Raw genomic sequence first — 25199 nt, 5'->3', positions numbered from 1 at the left:
GGACCCCCCTTTTTTCTCAGGCCCCCCTTGACAAACCCCCCCCAAATTTTCAAGGGCTGCTCAAAAAAAAATGTGCCATTTTCCTGAAAATTTCAGCCAATTCCATCCACAAACGCCAAAGTTATTAGACATAGAATTTTCAAAAATCCCATAGAGAAAAAATCCTAACTATATATACCTACTGGCGACCGCCAGTAGGTAATATATAGATATATATATATATATATATATATATATATATATATATATATATATATATATATATATATATATATATATATATATATATTACGCTCCAATTTCTTCTGGCACATCCAAAAAGAACTGACTGCACTCCGTGGCGTGGGAAAATAGAAAAGGGTTTATTAATCCGTTAGCTCAATATATATATATAAATAAAATATTACCATATCTACATGCATGAAGTCTATTTGAATGATAACGAAGCTGAAAATCTTGTTGCAATGTATTTCATCCTCTTGCAAACTCATTATTCCAGCTGGCCTCTATATCAATGTAGCCCACTTCTTAGAGTAACTTCGCCTTCCACTGTCTCTAAGTACTCTGCGAGGTCTTTGTAACTGGCTTTCTCGGTTAGTTCATATGTTCCATAAGCTAAATGTTTGATACTATTGAACTGTCCTTGTAGCTATCTGCAACTATCGCTTCAGAGAGTTTTATGTAAAGTCTAAGAGACTTACTTGTCATGCCAGAAGCAACTTTCCATTACCACCTCCGCAAGTACTCACGAACGGGAGGTTGCTAACTTGATTATTCTTCCTTAAGTCTTGTGCGTTGCCTGAACTTCTTGAATTCTCTAGGACTGGAGCGTCTGACTAGACCTCCAGAGAATAACCGCCATCTTTGTCAATTCTAGAGCGTCACCTGAACTCTGGTCTTCACAGGGTCTGCAGCGTCTAACTCAACCTCCAGAAAATTACCGCATAGCTGTCAAAAATGAGAGAAAGCAGCGTAGTAAGGAGATGCTGCCTTTCTCAGCGAGGACTTCAGTTGAAGTGCGCAGTGCTATTAGGAAGCGCACGCGAAGGCAGCTGAGGAGAATTCATCTGCCAAAACACTATACTGACAACCGCTCCCTCCATAGCGGGCAGCCATCTTGTAATTCCGCGTTACAAACGAAGTCAGCAATCTAAGCCACAAGGCTACCTGCCTCACTGGAATAGATCTACGAAGCCTAGAATACAGGTAACAGGGGTATTTACAGCCAGCAAAACGGTTTCTTGTACTAAGCTGGCCAATCCTGACAGGGAAACATTATCATCCAAGATAGGGATCTCTAAGTCGATGAGGCCCACTCACAGTTAAGTGACATAAGACATTACGGGAAACTGAAGGAAAACCCAACAGCATCATTCAAATACGATCTTGATATGAAATTACAAGGCTGGCTGGATACAAAACTCATAGCATATTAGGAGAAAAAATATCTTACGACCGAACATCCGATAACTGCAAGAATTTATGTTCTCCCAAAGATACACAAACACCCCACAAGACCACCTGGGAGACCAATCATTTCTGCAAAGGGGTCACTGTTGAAGGCAATTGCAAACTTTGTAGATAACTATCTGTTTCCATATGTAAAGGAACTGACATCATACCTATGAGACACCAATGACCTACTAAGAATTGTGCAAGAAATCACTTGGGAACCAACATACAAGTTAATCACAATGGATGTGATCTCGTTATACACTAACATCCACAACACAATAGGTATGACAGCGTGCAAATACTTCTTAAAGGAACAGAAGATACACTTTGAAAATCACAACGCAATGATAATGGAAATGATTGAGTTATGTTTGTCCCAAAATGTGTTCATGTTTGGAGATGAAATATATTTACAAAAGGATGGAACAGCGATGAGATTTTCTTTCAGTCCTAGTTATGTGTGTCTCACAATAGGCTAGTGGGAGCCAAAGGTGGCTTGGAATGCGAACAACGACCAATATGTGGAGAAAATAATATCGGGGAAGAGATACGTAGATGATCTTCTCATAATCTGGGATGGGTCCGAAGAAGATTTCGACTCATATTTCAGCATCTTAAATAACACCAACACCAACCTACCTTTTACATACAACATAAGTGAAAACTGAGTGGTATTCTTGGACACGGAGATCTATATTATGGAAAATATGGTACATAGAACACTGCACCGCAAGAGTACAGCGACATTACACGCGAAGATTTGTCATCAAGCCACATTAGTCAAAAACATCCCATATGGTGAACTATTGAGGATACGACGGATATACTCGGAGGAACATGAATGGCAAAAACACAGTAAACAATCAATGATGAGATTCAGGAAAAGAAAATATAATAAATATGTTTTAACTTCCTGTCTGGAAAGAACTGAAAAACAGTCAAGAATTGATATTATAAAGAACAAAAAGCCACAGCAGGACAAAAAAGAAGATGCAATCTGACTAATCACAACACTCTCCATAGAATCCAAACAAGCTGAAAAGAATTACACGTAAAATTCGACGTAAACACTGGAATATATTGTTCTTAGATCCTACTATGGCCAAAATTATGAGAAACCATCCGAAAATTACATACAAGAGAGCAAAAAAACGTAAAGATGAACTAGTACACAGTCACTTTGAAACAAAAAAGCAGAAGACATGGCTAGATGTAAAGGGTTTTTACAGATGTTGCACTAGAAAAGTCTATCAAATTGCACAAAACATGAAGGAAATCACAATGACAAACCAAAAGAAGGAAAATTAATCAACTAATTAACTGTAAAAGCCAATATGTCATCTATATAATTGAGTGTCCCTGCAAACACAAATACGTGGGGAGCACAGTGTGCAAATTAAAAAAGTGCATTCTTGAGCATGTGAGGGCAACAGCAAACAGGGACCTGAGTTATGCTGTTGCAGAACACATGGACAAATGCCATGAAAGTGACTAGAAGAAACTAAAGTTCTTTGCTGTGGAGATGGTCAATCGCCATGTGAGAGGTGGCAATCGAGAAAAGACTCTGAAACAGAAGGAATCCCGTCACATACTGTCTTTTAGAACTCTAGCGCCCTATGGTCTCAACAAGGACAAGGAGATGTACTCACACCTATAGGGAGTGAACAAACTAAAAGCCCCAACGAACTGTATTACCATCGTGTAAATACGAATATGATACCTCACACAATTGTATAGTTTACCCAAGTCTGTAACAGTTTTGAATCAATCTCTCCTTTCCATATAGGAATCTGGTAGTTACATACAAAGAACTAGAGTGGAATCCCTAAATGTAACTGATGAAGCATATGATTTTTAACACATGTCACAAATTAGACACTAATATTCACCTAAATAATATTTGATAAATCTGTCAAGGGTTTTAACAACTGTAAAAGATGGCCCACTAGGGGGCGAGTACTGTAAATAGAATAACCAATGTTCATTGCACTGCAACTTATTATCTAAGATTATCAACATCATGACCCAATTGAGGTTGGAAGGTATAATGAAATATGAAGATATGCAATCTAAGTAAAACAGGGGAAACCTTGCAATGGGTTTTAAATTGTGAAAGATGGCCCACTAGAGGGCATGTATTGCTTAATAAAAGGGAGATTAATCCTTATTGAACTGCAACGCACAACTTGAGACCCGTTGGAGGGGGAATGTATAATGAAATACGTGGACACGTAATGGGAAACCCCCCCTTTTTTCTATTTATCACAATCTGAAAGGTGAACGTAAAAATCACACTGCACAACCACAGTATACATTTTTATATTCACTATTGACACTGTTTGTATAATCGCACAACAATCACTGCACTACAAATACCCGAATGCAAAGCGATACCAAACCAGGATGTGATGTAACATCATGTGATATATTCAAATGGTAGTAATGTTTGAAACATTTTGCCACCTGTGAGCAAGGTCTGTGGACAGACCGAAACACGTAGGGTTACTTGGATTTGTCGAATAATGCTGTAATAACGGCTGGCTCCCCCGTATCCACTGTTCGCACCAGCTAATAGCGCCGAGTGTCAAGAAAAGAGCTGTTTATGTGGACATGTATGTAGGTGTATAGCCAAGAATCCCCTTAGGATAGAGCCAACCCCATTACCTGATGTGGGAGAGCGAAGGACCCCGTCTTGGTTTTGAGATGGACACCCCACAAGGGATGACAGACCACTGCGTGCTGGAGTGTCTGCGTGCAGGGACCTCACCGTCTCGCGTCAGCTTGTCAGCTTGGAAGTCTGTCTCCTCTGGTTTGGCCAGCGAAGATGTGGTGCTTAATACCCAAAAGGTACCCTTAGGTGTTATACCTAGAAGTGTATGTTGGGCAAGGATGACGAGAGAGATGACCCTTATACAGAGGTATTATGCAGAAGATGGTAATCCTGCTGTGATACTGAGAGTCCTCATGCATAATACATGAGGCTAGTTTTTGGAGAAAACCACACAACAGTCATGTAACATCTAACTAGGTAAAAGGTCAGCGCCAAACCTGTTATGTAGAACAATGGTAGGACAGATGTAGGTAAAAGGCCGTGTGACTACCTAGGCCAATATTGGGGTACAGTGGGGTTCATAACAGCGGGCATCTGCCCATTGTGGATCAGACCCTGTGTTGGGAACTCGCTATCCACACTGCATTAACTATAACTCATACCTTCTCCATGCACTGCTAACTTATAACATGTTCAAATATAGCATTCCTAAGAAGACTCATGACATATCTAATGACAGTTTATGAGAACACAGTGCATAGTGGCTAGCGAGTTCCCAATACTGTGTATGGAGGACGTAGGATGTTTCAGACGATGCACAAGTTATAAATGTAAGTGAAAACTCTAACTTTAGAATTTCTAAGGTTTGCATAGTTAAAGTTTTTGTGTAGAAGTCATAAATGAATTTTTTCAAAGTTTAACTAAGTTTTAACCTTTTTTTTCTCTTGAATATATGTGAGTGCATGTGTGGCCAGTGTGCGTGCATGTGTGTGTATATGTGTGCATATTTAAGCACAACAAACAATAAATGTAGAAAATTCGTCTTTGTTAATACATCTGCCTGCCTCGGTCTCCTTAATCTAATTGGTCTATTGATCTAAAACATTTCTAAACCAGACTCATCTGCATGAGTCAAAGTCTTCCCTGCTGCTTTGTGTTCTTTCTCTTAATCTTAATAGGCCTGTTTCTTGGTGTGGATTCTTAGGAAGGAGAGGGGAGGGTTACAGCTGCACTTTGACACAGTACTGCCTAAGTTCTAAGTTGTCCTATAATTTGCCCTCATTAGATTACCATCATTAGCTCCTGTAGCCAACCAAACCTACTTGGCTGTTTAAATCCTGTATTGCATTGTACCATTGTATTTTTGTAGCTCTAGGCGGCAGCAGTACAATTTACAATGAGCATTGTATTTTCTTTTAATTCTAACTTGTAACTTTTGTCTGCAATTGATTCAGTCTTTTGAATAGAAATACAACTTAGAGGAATCTTCTTTTTACTACAAATTGAAAAATGCATGTATGTTTTAGAAGTGGTTGTGTGGGCAGGTCTTTGCCCCTAATTTTCTCTTTCCGTCTCCTTGTCCTGGTGCTCTGAGTTAAGTGTGGTCCAGTGTTGAATTTGAGCCGGTGGTTTCCGGTGTTCTGCACTGGCACTTAATTGTCAACACCGGCACTTATGACAGGTGCCACATGGTGGCGCTGTTTGTATAATTTATGGATGAGAAGAACATCAATTGTTTCTTAATTCAGTAATATATTAAAAACAACTAATACCTTCCGCCCTAGGTATTTTTTTTATATCTTTGGGGGCCTGCAATAGTGTGAATTGCCACACTTGTAGCTGTGTGCTGGTTAGTAGTTTTGTAGGTACTGTCACTGGCAAAGCCGGCAGTGGCAATGGGTGGAGTAATCTGTGGAGGCCTCTTAATGAGTGCCCTGGCACTTATGCACTTATGTTTTTTTTTCTATACAAATTAAGCACTGGTGTGGACATCTAGAAAGGACAGCTAGGTCACATGCTTCTGTTCCTGCCAATGGCAAAATAAAACAAACTAAAATGAAAACATTTGCATTCGCTCTAAGTAGGTGTTGAATGGCACCAATTGGGCACAGGAAATATGATGGGAAAAAGAAAACCAAGTGAGGCCAATTTAATGGTTGTAGTTGCAACGAGGGAGGTAGAGACAGGTGTTAGCTGACCCAAACCTCTGTGACAACACAGACTTGGTGTTCCAAAGGACCTGAGCAGCAACCCCCATGTCAACTTTGTAAATGCAAAGATAGTACTCTACAAATGTTAGCTGCCCTTCTTATATATTTATGTAGTCTCCTTGTGCTTGGGCAAGGTAGGGGGTAAAATTCCAATCCATCTTTGACCAAGGCAGGGAAAAACAAAATACTACCTTCAGTTTGGAAATATGGGGAGACAAAAAAACACCCCCACTTTTGGTCAAAGTGGGGATTATTTGGCCCAATTGAATCCTAACCTGCTGTTGGGTAGTATGGGGGGCCATAGCTAATAGCTGCCCTGTTGTAACACTTGTATTACCACTTATAACAATAAGGCAGAGATAGGGGCAGTAGTTATCCTCCACAACCTTAGGCATTGTTTGGGATGCTGTTCCTGGTTAAGGTTGGTGGGTTTATTTTTTAAAAAGAGGTGTCACATGGTCCTCCATGACTGGAGGTGGCCAGGCCAGGAGATGTGAGGGTGAAGGTCTGCTTTTTGTGTGATCTTCCCCCTGTAAGACAGGCCAGGGAGAGAACTGTATTTTTGAATTGCAAATATCGTGCTCATAGTTAGGACAAATTAAACATAGGGGTCAGATTTGCGAGAAGGTGCGCACCCTGGCACCGCAAGCTCTTTGGCTGCGCCATGCTGCGGCACCTTCGGAGCACAGGAATGTGACATATTTACAATGACATGTCCTTTGGCTGCTCCACGCTGCTGCACCTTCAGAGCTCAGGAATGTGACATATTTACAATGACATGTCGCATTCCTGTGCTCTCCCCTGCACTGGTGCACAAACAGCTTCCATGCGCCAGCGCAGGCACCCTTGCACCATGGTGCAAGGATGCCTGCATCATGGGGAGATTGTTTATGTGCAGGAAGGGGCACCTGTCTGCACAAAAACAATCACTACAGGCATTTTCCTCTTTCAATGCGTGCTGTAGAATGCAGCACGCATTGAAAAAGGAAAAAACGTGGGGAAATGTAAACATACCTCCTCGTTGCACCTTGCTACGCCACTCCTAGGGTGGCGTAGCATACTGACGGATTTCCAGGTTTACGAATCCTTGTAAATCTGGAAATGTGTCAGGTTCCATGGGTGTTGAGTGGGAACACCCACAGCATCACCCAGGGAACGCCCCTTTCATGCAAAGTGCTGCGTGTAAAGGGGCCTTATTTATAAGGAGATGAAAAGCCACGCAGTATGGCTTTTCCTGTCCTTGTAAATATGGGGCAGTGAAATGCGCTGCGAGTGCATCACAGAAAGTGATGTACTGGGGCGCAAGGGGCTTGTAAATCTACCCCAGGATATGTAGTTAATATAGGTGCAAAAAAGGAATTTCCTAGGAGGAGTCAACCTTAGTTATAGAGGCACAACTGGGTATAATGAATGCTTTTAAATGTACCATATACACCTTACAACCTACACCTGCACACAGGCTGGCCCCTACAAAGATCTGAACAAACCTATTCATTGTACCCCCAAGGGTGGGTGAAGCACATATAATAAACTTCATCTTGTAGGCATATCAGGACCATCAGTGATAGGTTTAGTAGCCCCTTTCATTTATATTTTACTTCTTGTGTGATGGGTTTCATAAATATTTTGCATGAATAAATAATCTGTCCTAAGATATTACTTCTATTGCACCCCTCTGCTACTATTTCTGGTGGGGCCGTGATCTCAACTGCTGTCCATTTAGAAAACACTAATCACAAACTAATCATGAACAAGTTTAATATCAAAAGTCTGCTAAATCAGTGAACCTACCGTATCATCTTAAACAAAAAGTAAAGAGAACAAAGGAGGATGTGATGAGGAATTGCATGAAATTATTCCATCATAATCTACTACATTTTCTAACCGAGTCAAGGCATACCTGCAGAGAAAGGTATGAAGGCCTCCTTTTGAATGAAATTCCCTTCCTTATCCAGGAAATGGCCAGGATGGAACTGTTTCGGTTTCTCCCAGTAGTCAGGATCATACAGAGAAGAGTAAATATTAGCTATGACGAGAGAACCCTGCAAGAAATGAAAAACATCCTCTGACTGGTGCTTAATGTTCTGGAGTGACATGCAACCATATAAACCTTTCAACAATTTATCAGAGACAAGATAGCTCTTACTACATTCACACTACCATCTGCAGTTGTGACACAGTGTCTTACAGAATTAAAAGTAAAGACAGATCCTCCACAATTCTGTAGTTAATTTGCTTAAAGACAATTCCTTGTTTCTCATCAAGCACATATGCCATTCCTCTTATGAACAATTCTTTGATAAACTCCATCTGATGTACTCAAATTAAATTTACAACTCTCCACTTGGCTCAGTTTCAAACACAGACTCTTGATGTGTCACTCCATGGTGCTATTGTGAGCAAGCGGGTTTTGGAAAAACAACAATTTCCAAAGCTGCTAAGTCCTAAGCAGATAAGTCACACAGTTTTAGATCATTCACACTACACTGAAGCTGCCAACATTTTATCAATTACAAAAATCTTTTAAAAATTGTCCTTTGTATTTTTTTCAGTTTAAAAACGTTTATTGAGAAAGAGAAACCATAGCATGAACATAACTAATGAAATATAGAAAAAAGTGATAACGAAATGTAGTTGACATCTTTAATGCATACAAAGAATGATAGACATTATCCTACAAAAAGCAACAGCAATTGTTGATTAAGTCTACATGAAGAATGTAAAAGTGAAAAAAGAATCTATAGGATAAAGCATAAATATGAGATAGGCAGGTAGAAGGAAGTATAAGAAATTGCATTAGTTCAACATGTAACAAAAATTAAATCTCATAAATATTCAATAACAAATATAATAATAATACTAATAATACATAAATTGTAAGCATGAACCAGAAGTGCTTTATGATTAAAATATTATAAGTAGAGATTCAAAATATATATATTCGAGGAGGTTTTGTAACTTCTTCAGCAATGATATCTCATGACTTACTGCAGAATCTAGGGTTGTTAAAGAATGTTGTTCGAGGTGACCACATCTGTTCCCTTTTAAGTATTAACACAATAGGATTAATATAAGCTCTATCTAAACTATCATTAAAACAAACAGCATACAGCCAAGCTTTATCAGTACCAATCCCATCATTTTTCCAATGTGAAGTAATCTGGTGAAAAGCATTTTCCAATGTGAAGTAATCCTTTGAAATGCTACAGCAAGTAAAAGGTCTAGGACTTTAGGTGGAGAAGGCAAAATATGTCAATCAGATGAAACATTGTCTAAATATATATTAGATATGAAATAAGGAATATTAACATTAAAAATCATCGTATTTTATTTCCAAACATGCAACCAAAATATATGAATTTGAAATCTATTAAATAACCTATGGATCAAGTCACAATGTGGTGCAACACATGACCAACAATTATTCTGTGATGCAGGCGTCCATTTTCAATAAAGATAAAGGAGTTATTATTAGTCTATTATATACAAAATATAATGTTTGATTGGTGTAAACAACTCTAGAGACTTTGTGTATTTTAGCCCTCATTTTATCCCAGCAAGTTACAGTCCAATCAACCTGTACTCCTTCCTCCCATTGGAGTTCCACATTAGACCTAATCCTAGCATTAGAAGGACAAGGAAGATGTATGTATATATATATATATATATATATATATATATATATATATATATATATATATATATATATATATATATATATATATATATATATATATATATATATATATATATATATATATATATATGTATGTATGTATATATATTTTTTTTTCACTGAAAAATCCATAGGTTTCAGGGGCGTTATAGTTAGTTGGGCATTTCACTCATACAAAACCATAGAAATCCCCCCGTTATAGTTAGTTCAGATAACTATAATACGCGCGCCCACAATGCACTGCTGATGACGTCACATATTACATCACTAATTAGACCTTAGAGGGGAACAAAATATGGGAACCCAAGAGTCTGCGAGTGAGGTGGGTGTCACATCAAGGATGTTTCAGGGGCGTTATAGTTAGTTGGGCATTTGACTCGTACAAAACCATAGAAATTCCCCCGTTATAGTTAGTTCAGCTAACTATAACTCACGTGCCTGCAATGCACTGCTGATGATGTCACATATTACATCACTCATGACATGGTCAGTGACATCACTCATGACATCATTCATGACATCTCAAATGACATCACTGATGACATCACTGATGACATCATCCGGTGAATGTGTGTTTTTCTGAAAAATAAATATGTTTTATATATCTATATCTCAAAGTCGATGGAAGATTACATAGGTATATAAGTGTGTAAATGGATGTTTTTTTGTAAAATTGATTGTATGACTGATTAAGTGTATCTTAGTGAATACATGGGTTAGTGAGTAATGTTTAAATATGTAAATATTTGTCTCAGTCTCTCACTTTGTGTATAAGTGGCTGCATGGGTTGGTGAGTAGCTACATCAGTGTCTATATGGGTTATTAGTTGGTTTTTTTGAGTATAGGTATGAGTGTCTGAGTGTCTGTATGGTTCGGTGGAGGGTATTACTAAGTGCATAGATGCATGAATGAGTGACTCACTGTTTGTATGTGTTGAAGACAGCATCTGGTATAACAAAAATGGGGTAACCCTGTGTCCCTCGGAACCTGGGTAAGTATAATTTAACAACAAGTGGTTCTGTCGGGTGGAAAGTATGTTACTTAGTCATGCTCCTAGTGCAAAATAGAAAAATGATAGCAACCTATGGAACACGCATATGGATAAAAAACATTTACTTGGAAGGAATTAGAGACAGAGTGTGAATGCTTGACACCGCTTCTGTTTATAATTAATGGAATTAATTCATTCAGTTATATAATCACAGTAAACAGAGGCTGTCAACTGGAAATATTTACATGACTACGGGGTGATTTTGTGACATAAGTGCTCAGTGCTGTACAATTGTGCAATATATAAAGGATGATTGTGGTTTATATGTACAGAAGAGAGATAGGCCAGATAATGCTTTTACACCAATACCTTCTGTCTTGCGTTAGGTGGAGTCTTGGTAGGTCTGGACCTGGAGTAAGCGTCGACGTTTCAACCCTGAAAGTCCCCCTAATAGGTGATCACGGTGGGTCTTCATTTGGACAAAGTATCTAGGAGGGATGGTGACAGCCTAAAAGGAAGGATGAGGCGCGTGTTATGGGAGAGGTTGCTGGTGTGCTCGTACCGATGCACAAATGGAACAGGGCGGCTTTACTCACCCTAGGATGGCTGGAGGGGTCTTAGCCAAGGAATGGGGACACTCGAGGAGGATTCTGTAAGTGTGTCCAAGCGATAAATGCTCTACAACGGGTAAGACCAAAGGATCAGGGGATTCCCAAGGGCCAAGGCGGGTCATCTAGGTGCTGTACCTTTAGAGTGCAAGTGAGAGTGTGAAAAAATAGGACATGCATGCGTCTACTCATGAGTACAAAGGGGTGGAACCCACGAGGTGGTAGTACCTATTTGGGCAGTGATTAAGAATCTACATCTGTGAGGGATCACAAACAAGCGTTTTAGCAGCATTGGTGATGCCGCTATAGGCAGTGATTGAAAAGCAATCTGCATCTGTGAATTGTCACAAACACTGGTTTTAGCAGAATTGCATGCTTGTTAAAATCATGGTGAGGTTGCGATGGGTCTGTTATTGAAGCAACAGGAGGCCCATTGTGCCTACTAGTGCTGGGAGTGGATTTTAAAAAGAACCGCAAATGGATTGGGGGGCATGAAATGCCCAAAAAACTGTGCAGGACTGTATGGGTGGATGAGTGTGTGTATGGGTGTGTTAGTGAGTGAATGACTGTCTCAATAGTGTCTTTACGAGTAAGTACATATGTTTTAAAACTAGTATATGTGAGTATTGGTGTATATAAGTGAGTATTTGTGAGAGTGAGAGATTAGAAGAGTTCCTGTACAAATAAGTATGTGTTTCTATAAGTGATTTCTTATGAGAGTAAGTATGTCTACGTTTCTGTAGATGTGACTGTGGTGGTGTGTGTATAACTGTATATATAACTAAATGGATGTTTTATACTTTGCATGTGTGACTATGTGTGGGAGTAACTCTATGGATGAGTGTCAGTGTGTAACAGGATGTATAGATGTATGAGTACATATGATGAGTGAGTACATGTATGAGTGACCGTATAGAACTATTGGTGATTGAGTGGATGTGTGTATAGATCTTGGAATTACTGAATAGATGTGTTATAACTGGTATTGGTATCTCCATTTTTTTGAAAATGTTAGTTTCTATTTTTGAATGTGTGTATCAAAGGTTATATTAGGGTGAGAGGAGGTATGCCACTCTATCACAAGGATGATGTCATCAGTGATGTCATTTGAGATGTCATGAGTGATGTCATGAGTGATGTCACTGACCATGTCATGAGTCATGTAATATGTGACATCATCAGCAGTGCATTGCGGGCGCGTAGGTTATAGTTAGCTGAACTAACTATAACGGGGGAATTTCTATGGTTTTGTACGAGTCAAATGCCCAACTAACTATAACGCCCCTAAAACATCCTTGATGTGACACCCACCTCACTCGCACACTCTTGGGTTCCCATATTTTGTTCCCCTCTAAGGTCTAATTATTACTACATCTGGAGATCTTCTTCCAATTTTTCATCTTTACAAACAAGCTTCACTCGCACTCTTTCCATGGTCGCCCACTCACATATATCTTTCGTCCACTCGCCCACTTGCAGGGGCCCAGGTCTGAGCCACATTATAATAATGCGCCTTCTTGCCAACACCAGCCCCAATGAAAGTAAACGCCTACTTATTTTTTTATGTTTGGGGTTAGGTAATATACCCAGCAGTACTTGTTGGATCTCTTTAGGAACTAACCATCTCTGAAGGTGTGTATTTATTGTATCCCAGTAGGAGAATAATGTGGGGCACATCCAAACCGTATGAATAAAGTCCGCTGCCTGTGACTTACATCTCGGGCATTCATCTATGCGGGCAGGATAAACTGTGTGCAGTGTGCTTGGGGTTAGGTACACTTGATGAACTAGGTTGTATTGTGAGAGTTTAAATCACGCATTAGAGCTGATTATACAAACCCCCTCCTGGGCTCTTTCCTAATCTTAATCAGATAGCTTCTCCTCAAGCATAGCGCCCCATCTCTGCTTTGCCGACAGTATTCCAAGTCTGCCAAGTCATCCCTTAAGGCTCTATATAGGTGGGATATTAGTCATCTACCTTGCACCATGTATAGCATTACTTCCAATGTGTTTGGGCTCTGCTGGGTACCCTGGCCATGTTTCCCGGGTCACACTGGAAATCTTTTCATATTGTGGAATTGTCCCGCCCCAAAGTTAAAGACTTCCCTTGCTTCCTTTCATGTTATAAACCTGCCATTCATATACAGGTCTCCCAGTGCTTGGCATCCTCCTTTTTCCCACCTTCTTATGGACATAAAGGCTGCAATACGGGCAAAAGGCTGTAGCACCCACTGGGGCATATCAGGGGCATATGAAGCATGTTGGACTAATCTTCGAACCGCAGTTTCCCAACTCCTGGCCACGTGTCGTGCAATGTATGAGATCTGGGGTGGAAAACCTTTTCCAAGCATCAAGAGCTCGAGCAGTGTGTATCTGTCATGGGTGCCCCCCAGAAGGTTCATCTTCCAGTTGTTGTCCGTATCTAACTAGCGCACCGCATTATGCAACTGGGAGGCCTTATAATAAAGCTCTATGCATGGGACTACCAGCCCCCTGGCCCCATGTCCTCTGCAGCGTTGTTAAATGTACCCATTTACATTTATTGCCCCTTAAGAGGTCTGACAGAAGTTGGTCAAGAGTTCGGAAGAAGCGCTGAGGGATGATGTAAAGCGAGTGTTGCAATGTATATAAACATCTGGGTAGAATTATCATTTTTATTATTGCAATTTGACCCATAAGGGAAAATGGCAAGCCCGGCCAAAACCTTATGGAGCCACATAACTCTTCTATCACTCTACCAAAGTTGAGGTCGAAGTATGCGGGGTCTGTGTTTGTCAACTTTATTCCCAAGTATCTAGCCCCCTCACCCACCATGGTAGCTCTCCTTTTGTGAGCTCAGTCTGTGGTACACCCTCTAATCTTCCAATGGGAATGAGGTTGGACTTTCCTGGATTGATCCGAAGTCTGGATGAATCTCCAAATCTCCTCAACTCTGCCAATAACAGTGGTACTGAGTTTGTTGGTTGATGTAGACAGACTAGTGTATCATTAGCATATAGGGATACCACTTGATTGGTCTCACCTAGCCTGACCCCCACTCTTGTTTGCCTTGCTCTATGGCCATCGTGAACAGCAAGAAGAAAGTGGACACCCCTGACGAGTGCCTCTACACAACTCAAACTGTCTAAACACCAAGTTCCCTATTCTAATTCTTGCCACAGGAGATGTGTAAAGTAGTTTAATCCATTTAAGGAACTAACCCAAACCCTTCAGCGGACCTGCCACAAATAAGGCCACTCCACTGAGTCAAAGGCCTGTTCTATATCTAACAGTGCTAAGGCATAATCATCTTCCATTAAGCGTGGGGGGTGCCAAACATGTCCTAATCTACTCAGGTTATGGGTGGTACTGCGATTAGGTATGAATCCTGCCTGGTCCGAGTGAACAATATGTGGGACCCTATGAAGCAGGCACGCAGCTATGACCCCACTAACTATTTTTACATCAATATTTAGTAAGGATATCGGTCTATAGGAATTGGCTAACAGGGAGTCCCTATCTGGTTTTGGTATCATGGTTGTACGACATGCGAGGAGTGTGCATTCGCACACAGGTGTGCATGTGCAGTCCTCCCAAAATGTACAAAATAGGGGTTTGTGGCTGGCGAGGACGCGAGTATGGTGAGATGGAGAGACCTCGGCGAGGTGGAGGGCAGCCCGGAGATGCCAGAGCAGGTAAGTGATTATTTCCCGTTCTGCTCGGCGTAGAGCCTAACTCGGCTATGCCGCAGAGTCTGAGTTCACCGCCCGAGGTTAGGTCTGACAGGCAGGCTCTCGTTCCACACAAGCTGAGCAGTACGGGCGAGTGGTCAGTAAGGTATCTAGGTAAATAGGATATTACCCGCACTTCAGGTCCTAATTCAGCAGAGAGGAGCCAATAGTCTAACCGACTAAAAGTTCTAGATGTGGGAAAATAACAGGAAAACTGTCGGGTCATCTAGTGCCGCTGGCACCATACATCAATCAACTGTATGCCTTCTAAAATATCCCTAAGGGTCTCCGTCATCCGGGGCTTTGTGCAGAACCTTGGGGGGCTCACAATCTATGGTACCATCCAGGACACAGTTAAGGTCTCCTGCCAGCAGTATAGATGACCCCAAATAGGGGGCAGTCACCCTCATCAGGTCAGGAAAGAAAGATGGACAGTCATCATTGGGGGCATACACATTAATAGTGCATACTTCTTTGCCCTCAAACCTGCCATTCAGGATGACATACCTCCCCACTGGGTCCACAGAGTGATGCAAATGTTGAAAGGGGACCCCAGAAGCCACTCAGATGAGGACCCCCTGGTAAACCCAGAATGCAAGGTAGCATACAATTGCCTTCTCCAGCGCTTCTCCCGACAGGGTAGGGAATCCCACCAGACATGTGTCTCCTACAGACATGCTATGGCTACTTTATAGCTCTTCTGATATTCTGCATTTTTCAACGGCGGCTATCCCACAAACATTCCATTTAATCCGTTTTTTCACGGGGCTGCCATAACGCATACGTCCCTTTTCCACCCCTGTTTCACAACCATGCAGTACCGTACTCCACTCATTTCCTATGATACCGTGGCAACATTTAATATTGAGTGACTCCATAGGAGGGCAGGAAAAACAACCCCAATCATACCCCAACAACAATAAGCAACCCCCTCTACTAGGGCAATGTTGCACCACCCCCGGTCATAAATGAGACAATGTAAAGATGTACTTTTGCCACGCCATCCCCCCACAAAACATAAAACATATAAAAACAATGAAACAGTAATATGCAATCTGCATCCTTACTTTCCAAGTGCCTATGCTTTCTGTTATTGAACAAGGAAAACTTGCCAACATTATTTTGCGATGCTAGTGTGGTGCGAGGACACGCCTCCACTCCCCACCTAGTTGTCCACTTTTGGGGGGTTAGGCCCTCTGTTGGTTGCCTATATCCTGAGTCTAGGATTGCCAAATTTCATATACCATAAAAGTACAATTACAATTTCCCTCCTGCATGTGATAAGAGTCTCAGTAATCCCCATCAGTAAACAGCCATATACTTATCTAATCCAAACGTCCAGCCGGTGTTATTTTTTGTTTTGACAGGAGATCCCTCCCTAGTTATCTTCCTCTTTGTGTAGATCATTACTCATCAGCTGTGCTTGGGAGGAATCCTCTGAGTCAGGAACGGTGTCCGATATCTGCAAAGTGCCGTCCTGGCACACCTGGATTCTTCCTGGGCTACGCATTATGGCACTGTGCTGTTGCGTGTTCTGTGTTTCCTTGTCCTTTGGTGGGCATCCCGAACTTGCAGCCTGCGACTAGTTCATTGAGGGGACTACACCCTGTTCTGGTTGTGTTCAGGAATCCAACCAGTCGCTGGCCTTCGCCGCTGAGAAGAACACAGCTTTCCCATTGCTTTCGATCCTCAGCTTAGCCGGAAAGAGGAGGCTCTGTTTGAGATTCAAATCTCGGAGGCACCGTTTTACCCTTAAAAAGGATTTTCTTTGATCCTGCGCTCGCTGTGTGTGGTCTGTGTAGATTGACATCCGGTGCCCTTTCAACAGCAGTAAGCTGCAAATACGTGTCATTTGCAGGAGAGCTTCACGGTCCCAGAAGTTAAAGAGTCTCTCAATAATGTCTCTTGGTGTTGCGCCCAGCCTGGGTGGGGGCACGAGTGCCCTGTGTGCCCTCTCAACAGTGAAGAACTTAGACAACTTTTGTGAAGCCACTGTGGAGGTGATCCGGTCTTCCAAAAAGAGTTCAGCAGATGGCCCCTCCGCTTTTTCAGGAAATCCTATAAAGCATACATTATTTCTACGAGACCTCCCTTCTGAGTCCACTGCATGTTCATCCAGATGGATCATCTTTTTTTGGAGCTCGATAACTGTGTCCTTCAATGTGTGAACCTCCTTCTGCAAGGTATGCACTATTTGTTCGTTAATGGTGACTCTGTGACTTTGCGGAGGTCACAACGGAGCAGGTTAACCTCAATGGCGACTGTGTCTATTTTATGTACTATCTCGTCACGGGTGGTAATGTATAGCTTCAGGTACATCCGCCATAGAAGGAGCCAGGTTCACCAGAGTTTGCATGTTTCCTGGTTGTCCTGTTAGGGGCGCTGCCTGCGCTCCATGATCTGATAGGAGAGGGTGTGCGTACTTTGTCATTTTGTTGGTTTGAGGTGCACTGTTTCCTTGGTCTATGGCCATGCCGTCAGAGTTTGTACTTATTAATGTTGCTAGGGATTAGTGTTCCAATCTCTGTTCCTCCCGCGTGCACTGTTTCAAAGCGGTAAGAGGTATAGACTGGGAGTCCAAGCACACTTCACAGTACTCCCTGTTAGAAGATATCCTGTAGGTCAGTGTCCCTTCCAGATTCCCCTCACAATGAGTACATGATCCACTACCCCAATGGGATCTGGACGCAGGTTTGTCAATGCCAAGCCCAGGTCTATTCTGTCTATAATGTCAGGTCTCCAGATCGGGTCTCAATCCCTTTCTGTAATAAGAGCTACTTATATTCAACTAAAATCATCCTGAACTACTGATGTTAGTGATATAATAGTCTTGGATGGAGTGCATACTATCAAGTGATCTCATCAGTGCATTAGGCATGGTTGCTTGCCATAAAGTAACACAGCACTATCAATTTTGAATGCATTTACATTGGTAATAGAAAACATCCATAGCTACAACCTCCTAAATTCGAAATATGAGTAATACATCTCTCTAACTCAAATTATATCTTTAAATTAATTTTTTCCCAATCATCATCTTATGAGGTCTGAAAAAATACATATTTTCATCTTGAATACATGCTTTTTCCTTTTGGTACACAAAGAATAATTTAACCTAGCAAAAGCTTCTAATTTAGTAGTCTGGACTGCACACAGGAGAGCTACTCACAGGTAGCTGGAGAGCTACTGGTAGCTCACAAGCTACTCATTGGAGATGCCTGGCTAGTCATGTGCAGCTATTTGACCATATAGTGACTGCCCTGTCTGTCCCAGGTTCCTTAGATCCTCTTCTACTATTCTCCGGTGGTGTCCTGTTTGCATCTTCCTGTATCTGAGGCCGCACTTTGAGGAATTCATTGATCTGGGGGTTGCGTCCCACCCCTCCCCTTCATAGCAATGTATAGTGTCCATAGATAGCTGCTCGACACCATCATCTCCACATGGTCCTATTGGTGCATTATGTTGTTTGCCCTCCATGGACTCTACCGCTCCCGCTGGAGGTCAGAGACTCATCCAGTGCACTTCAGTTTCTTAAATGTCTGCACCCAAGGTCGTCACATGCGGGCTTGCATTTGACTCGTGCCGGTGCTAGTTTTAGGGGCGATCCTGTATTCGGGGCCGCCACCGGTGTCTCCCAAAGACTTCATGCAGGCTCAGACTGCCAGGATAATGCGGAACACTCTGTGATCCAGGGGACCACTCAGGCCCCCAGGTTGGTCATCACAATCTCCGGACACCAGCCGCCCTTCTTCCGAATTGCCAGGGGCACTTTATGCGCTTCCTCCATGGCCCGGAGTATTGCCCTCAGCCCTGGATACACAGTGACGCTGCACCGCCGACGTCAGCCCCCCAGACCGATCTCCCGGGTGTGTCGCGTGATTTTCTCTGTGTGCTACTTACTTGCAGGGGGGTTCTCACCTCCTAGCTGGCGGGCAACTATTCACACTATCTCCTGGGGCAGTATCCAGTGCAGGCTACTCTTCACCCAGGACTGCTTCACACTTGTATCCGGGGCCCTGCAGGGAAGATGGCGGCCGACCCACACCTGTGTCTTCATCGTCTTCTAGCACTATAAGGGGTTACGGATCCTGTCAGCAGATGAGTGCCTGGGACATAGCTGGACGTTTCCTTCGGGTCAGGAGGGAAATTACTATCCAGGACAGTCGGGATTTTGACAGATTAATTTGGGTCAACCGGAGAGCGGAGAGAAATGTCGACTCGGCCATCTTGCCAGGCCATGCCCCGAGTCCAAAGCTACCTTAATTTGTCTTACAAAATCCTAACCAACTAAGAAGCACTAACACTTAATAACAGTTTAGCTTCCACACCATTGCAGCATGTCAGTTTCTTTAATTTGCAACTTATCTATTGCATTGAATAAAGTGAAATTGAAGACCTACTTTTTTTTAATTAAACCACCTATGATCCCCATAATAGGAAAAAACTGCACATGGATTTATTATACAGAACTGAAAGAATGATAAACATTAATACCTCAAAAAGAGTTGTCGGACTCAAATTTAAAAAGAAATTGCCTTTGAACACTGAAGGCACTCACTCTACAGACAGTGGTTTCAATTGAAATAATCATTCATTCCCAATCTGCCTAATACATACAGAGTCATTATATTTCATAAATGTGTTTTACAGGATTTAGAACATCTGTAATTTATTAGTCTGAGTAGGAGTGAAAAATATTGGGAAAATATTTAAAGTATGAAAGACAAAACATCTGCCATAGCAGGAAAATGAGCTCCTAGGGAATTTTGTCCTTTTTAAATGTATAGATTATGTTAAAAATCCTTGACTCAATGGATGAAAACATTTTATGCCAAGATTTGAGTGAAGCACTGAAAGATGTAAAACTAAATTATATTGACCATAAGAAGATGGTATAATGAACGGTTATACTCAATGATGATTAATGTCAATATAACCATTTTGTATTGATTGATTTTATGGTGAACATCCACACCCAAAACCCTACCTTTAGACTTAAAGGGCGTGATTCTCAAAGGTAAATTCACACTTTTGTACAAATTTACTGTTTTTTGGTGTTAACAAAATCCAAGTTAATTGTGCTAATAGTGATTTTAAAACTCCGGAGACTTCACACTCATGGCGGAGACGCAGCACATAAAAAGATAGGCCTCTCCTATCTTTTATGTGCATAGTTCTACTTCCCAACTGCAGAGTCTTCACAGTCATAAAATTATTATTAGTGAAATTAAACTAGTGAAGTTACACAAAAGTGTATGTTTACCTTTGTGAATTTGGCCCATAGTATCTGACATAGAGGCTCTCAATGGAAGGATCTCAAAATATCTGAAAACATTACCTACTTTATCATGCTCCTACTTAAAAGACAGAAATGATCTCTTGAATACGAGTTAAAAAATTCCATAGGACTACAGTTTCCTTCTAGTAACAAATAAGGTCAGAAGCCCATACACGAGCTTATGAAAATGAAAATATTTGGAAGAAAATAACTTGCATTTAAGCCAATGATTTGCAAATGTATTTTGTCATCCAAACTACTATTACAACTGGCCTAATTGATAGTGCATAATTACCATTTTCTAGATGAAGAACAGCTCTTTCTGTAGGTGCAAAGCACAGAACGGAGTTCAAGGTTTGCTCCCTCAATGCCAATAAATTTATTGAATGGTATGGTAAACATGTGGTCAGAAAATGCACATTTAAGTGAATCTCTCACGGAAAGGCAAAGAGAAGAGGTGGCAATAAGGAATTCAGGCTGCCTGATATAGATTCAACCTGGATACATGAATTATGATCTGTAGAAATAGATTTGAATAAGGATGAAGGCTCTTTGTTTACAATTAGGAAGATTATTAACAGAAGATAGGGACATGTAATTCAGCTCAAACCCAGTTTTGTTAATAATGAACTGTCCATTGGGAGCCAATACTAGGTTTAACAGCATACATTAATCTTGTGGTTATAAGACTGAATAGCAACATGGCTAATTAACATTCTCTACACTCCAGTATTAGGGTGGGATACAGAGGAAGCTCAAATTAAATTTCAAATATAGGATTTACAGACAATAGAACAATATCACACCTGCAAGGGAAACATCTGCAAAACCCATAGTAAGCTTTCAAGTCCATACAAAAGCCATTGGGATGAAAGTATGTTTTCAAACAAATCTTTAAATGGGATTTTGAATACTTCTAATGTAATTGTAATTCTAATACTTGAGTATTTCTACCATGAGTAATCTGCCTGTTAACTAATCCTAGAGTACAGTTTAAAAAAATAAATTTAGTGATCTCAGCCTTTTAATGGCACTTTCTTTCCTTTCATTTACACCATTGTGTTTTTTTCCTTCCTGTGTCACTTCCTACACTGAACAGAGAATCCCTCTATTCATCATCATCCTCCCTTGCTTTGCCTTTTACTCTACTGACTATCAACCTTGGTTTTGTTCTGCACACTTTGGAAAAATACTCAATGTTTCTAGAGTGGTAACAATTCTAATGCCATGCTATAAATATTTTTGAACTGGAAAAATAAAGGTTATTTCATCAGCTAAAATATGCTTTTCCCCCTTCTCTCCTGTTCTCCTCTTGATATTTCCCATTTGCCCTACACCACCTTTTGCTGCTACCCTAGACACCGCTCTATCTGTTCCTTTCCCTGAGATAAGCCTGGCACTGTCTTCTAAAGTTACTGCCACACAATTTGTTTTGTGTACCTTGCTAGCTGAGAGACACTTCAGTGTCCGTTTCATACCCTGTGTCAGAATGTTGGTGTGGCAGCACTTTTTATGATGGCAGACCTTGCATTCTGTGTTATCTTACCTCCCAATGCAGTAATATATGTAATTTATCATGAGACAAATCCTACTATGCTTCACACTTTGGGGCATATTTACAAGGAGATGGAGCTGCAGCAGCATCATTTTTTTGATGCAGAGGTGGCGCAATCAGTGCTCCACAGGGCTCCATATTTACAAACTGATGCATTGGACCCAATGCATCAGATTGTAGAGGCCTGGGCCACTTTATACCTGCGCCAGATATAATGTATACAGGGTAGGCGTTCTCACGTTAAAAGCCACGTAGATCTGACGCAGTGACATTTACAACTTTTCACTGTGCCACTCTACGACTTGACTGTGTCAAAATCCCTATGCCTTTTCAAACCAGGCGTAAGGACTGATGCAGGGCTTTTAACATGGGACTTGCTGCTGTGTTCTGATGCATTGTTGGAGTTGCATCAGTCTAATGACCAACTCCAGCAATGCGTCCTTTTAGCGGCAAAAGATTTGTCAGAATTTCAGATGCATCCTTGAATCTTTGCACTATGGTGCACTGTATTGTAAATACATGGCATCCATGGTGTTTGTAGGGTATTTGCGGCAGGTACAATAAATCTTATGCATCGATGCTGATGCGTCAGTTCTTATAAATATGCCCCTTTGTCAGTCAATGCTGATCCATACATACCTTCTCAATGTTGAACCCTTGCAGCGACATATCCTTCGTAGTCTGCCTAATCATTCCAATGGATGCAATGTTGGTTATGCGTAGTATCTCATGGATTACAGCATTGGTGTATGGAACCCTCTTTCGGTCCTCATAGTGAATGACCTGAGATTCACCAAAGACAGTGGACAACTCCTTCTGAACTTTTTCTGGAGAGAAACATTTACACAGGTCAGAGGAATGGCACCAATATAACCCACAAATATCTATGGTCTATAAAAGGGCAGTTGTCAACAAAATCTCAATCCAAGTCCCGCCATACCCTCAGTTGTAATACCTCAGCCCAAGTCAACTCATGTCAATTCTAGTCAACCCACACATGCTTTATCAATTGCAATCAAATCCTCATTCCAAATACCAATGTTTTGCTCTTTCAAATAATCAAGTCAGAAATGTTACGGATTATTTTCAATTTATGTCACTTTAATTTTTTGTGAAATCTGGCCAATCGAGAGTGCTAGAATATAAAATGCCCATGTTTTAAAAAGCCAGCAATAGAAATGGAAAGAGCAGTTTAAGTTACCTTCACCCTTATTGGGTCTTATGCCTTAACTTTGTTTTGTATGGTCCTTCCCCCAGCTAGAAATCATATAAGCCTACACATCCCTCCATGAATGAAACCATGAGGCACGTCCAATATAAAAATGAGTCTCAAATGTGAAGCATGCATGTCTCTTCCATTTATAGCCAGTGTTTGCTCTGCCTAGTTACAAATGCAGCTACGAGGTCTGTTATGTGACTGGATGCTAAAGCAGTCACAATGCAGCCAGTTACTTTAGTTCTTTTGAGATGATGTCGCTGGCTGGAACAAATCAATGCCATCTTGGAATATAGCAGACTGGTTCTGGTGGTTGGTTGCACAGACAATACCTCTTTATAGAAATCTTGACTCATCTTAAAACGAGGACAAGCTATTGTGAGGTACTATTAGAGACCCAAGGAATGATTATTTTTTCAACAATGTTAATATATAAAAACAATAAATTTCCTAGACATCCATTTTCATATGATTCTACTTGTACAAGATAAATGATCTGATAACAAAACATTAACCAAATGATTATTTCAACATCAGTGTGTAGCTCTTTCCCACAGCCAGGCAAACCTCTACAGAATTACACAAAATTTAACAACAGATGAGGGGTATAGTTACAAAATTGCAATGCTGTTGCTGCTTCAATTAATGAATTTATTCAGCATTTATTGTCAACCACAACAGGGTTGGAAGAGTCAGACATGTGTGATGAGTTATGAAACAAAGCTGTTGCTACCACATCTGTTGAATCGACAAATTGTTGTGGTTTGGATTTATAATGGCTTTTGCCTAATCTAAATATATTATGTTGGTGTACTGCATTAACTTTTTTGTTATAAATCTCACACTGCTTGTATTTTTTGTACTGATGTTACTTCTTCTGACTTCACCAGTGTCAGAGGCCTGCTGCAGCAATGTCATCAAAGGGAATATGATGTAATGTTTTGTGATGTACATGGAAGAGGTTTCAAGTTTAGGTGCATCCAAGGGTTCCATGTTTAAATATCAATAACAAAAATATAGTTAACAAAAATATAGATGTAAAAATATCGACTACAAAAATATCGAATCCATATACTTAAACAGGTAAGTACAACAATATCGACTCAAAAATATAGATATAAAAAATATAGATGTAAAAAATATCGACTTTAAAAAATAATATAACTTAAATTAAATAATTAAATAATATTAATATTATTAACAAAATTAATTAAATTACATTTATATGTTAACTAATTATAGCAAATAAACTTAATTTAATGAATATAAACACAATAAATGTGTACATATACATATATTTTCTTAATTACATTTTATTATTATCTTTATTTAATTTATGAACTTTAATAATTATATAAAAATAAAAAAAACACATATATAAAACATTTTGAATAAAAAAAATATTCTATATTTAATTAACACATTAAAATATTAAAAAATAATAATACATACTTTTAATAACAAAATACAAATATTAGTAGTGAAAACATTTGATAGCGAAGGGGTAAACATTACTATTCCCACTCCAGTAAGTGCAACAGTAGGGAGAGCGTTGGATAGCGTAGGAGTAAAAATTAATCAGAGAGTGCAACAGTAGGGAAAACGTTGGATCGCGTAGGGGTAAAAATTACTATTCCCACTCCAGTGAGTGCAACAGAAGGGAAAGTGTTGGATAGCGTATGGGTAAAAATTACTATTCCCACTCCAGAGGGTGCAACAGTAGGGAAAGCGTTGGATAGCGTAGGGGTAAAAATTACTATTCCCACTCCAAAGGGTGAAACAGTAGGGAAAGCGCTGGATAGCGTAGGGGTAAAAATTACTATTCCCACTCCAGACAGTGCAACAGTAGGGAAAGCGCTGGATAGCGTAGGGGTAAAAATTACTATTCCCACTCCAAAGGGTGCAACAATATGGAAAGCGTTGGACAGCATAGGGGTAAAAATTACTAT

General features: G+C 40.5%; 1 protein-coding gene across 1 annotated transcript in view; it reads right to left on the bottom strand.

The window, feature by feature from the left end:
- Nucleotides 1–25199, bottom strand: part of LOC144791456 (cytochrome P450 2J2-like) — a 124735-nt gene that overhangs the window by 57880 nt on the left and 41656 nt on the right. The window contains exons 7-8 of the mRNA XM_078666134.1: nt 22674–22861; nt 8117–8258 (exon numbers count right to left, since the gene is read on the bottom strand). Of these exons, the coding sequence (XP_078522260.1) occupies nt 8117–8258; nt 22674–22861 (330 nt within the window). The remainder of the gene's footprint in view (nt 1–8116; nt 8259–22673; nt 22862–25199) is intronic.

This window comes from Lissotriton helveticus, chromosome 11 (assembly GCF_964261635.1).
Source record: "Lissotriton helveticus chromosome 11, aLisHel1.1, whole genome shotgun sequence".
NCBI classification, from domain to species: domain Eukaryota; kingdom Metazoa; phylum Chordata; class Amphibia; order Caudata; family Salamandridae; genus Lissotriton; species Lissotriton helveticus.
This window is presented reverse-complemented; position numbering and strand designations above follow the sequence as displayed.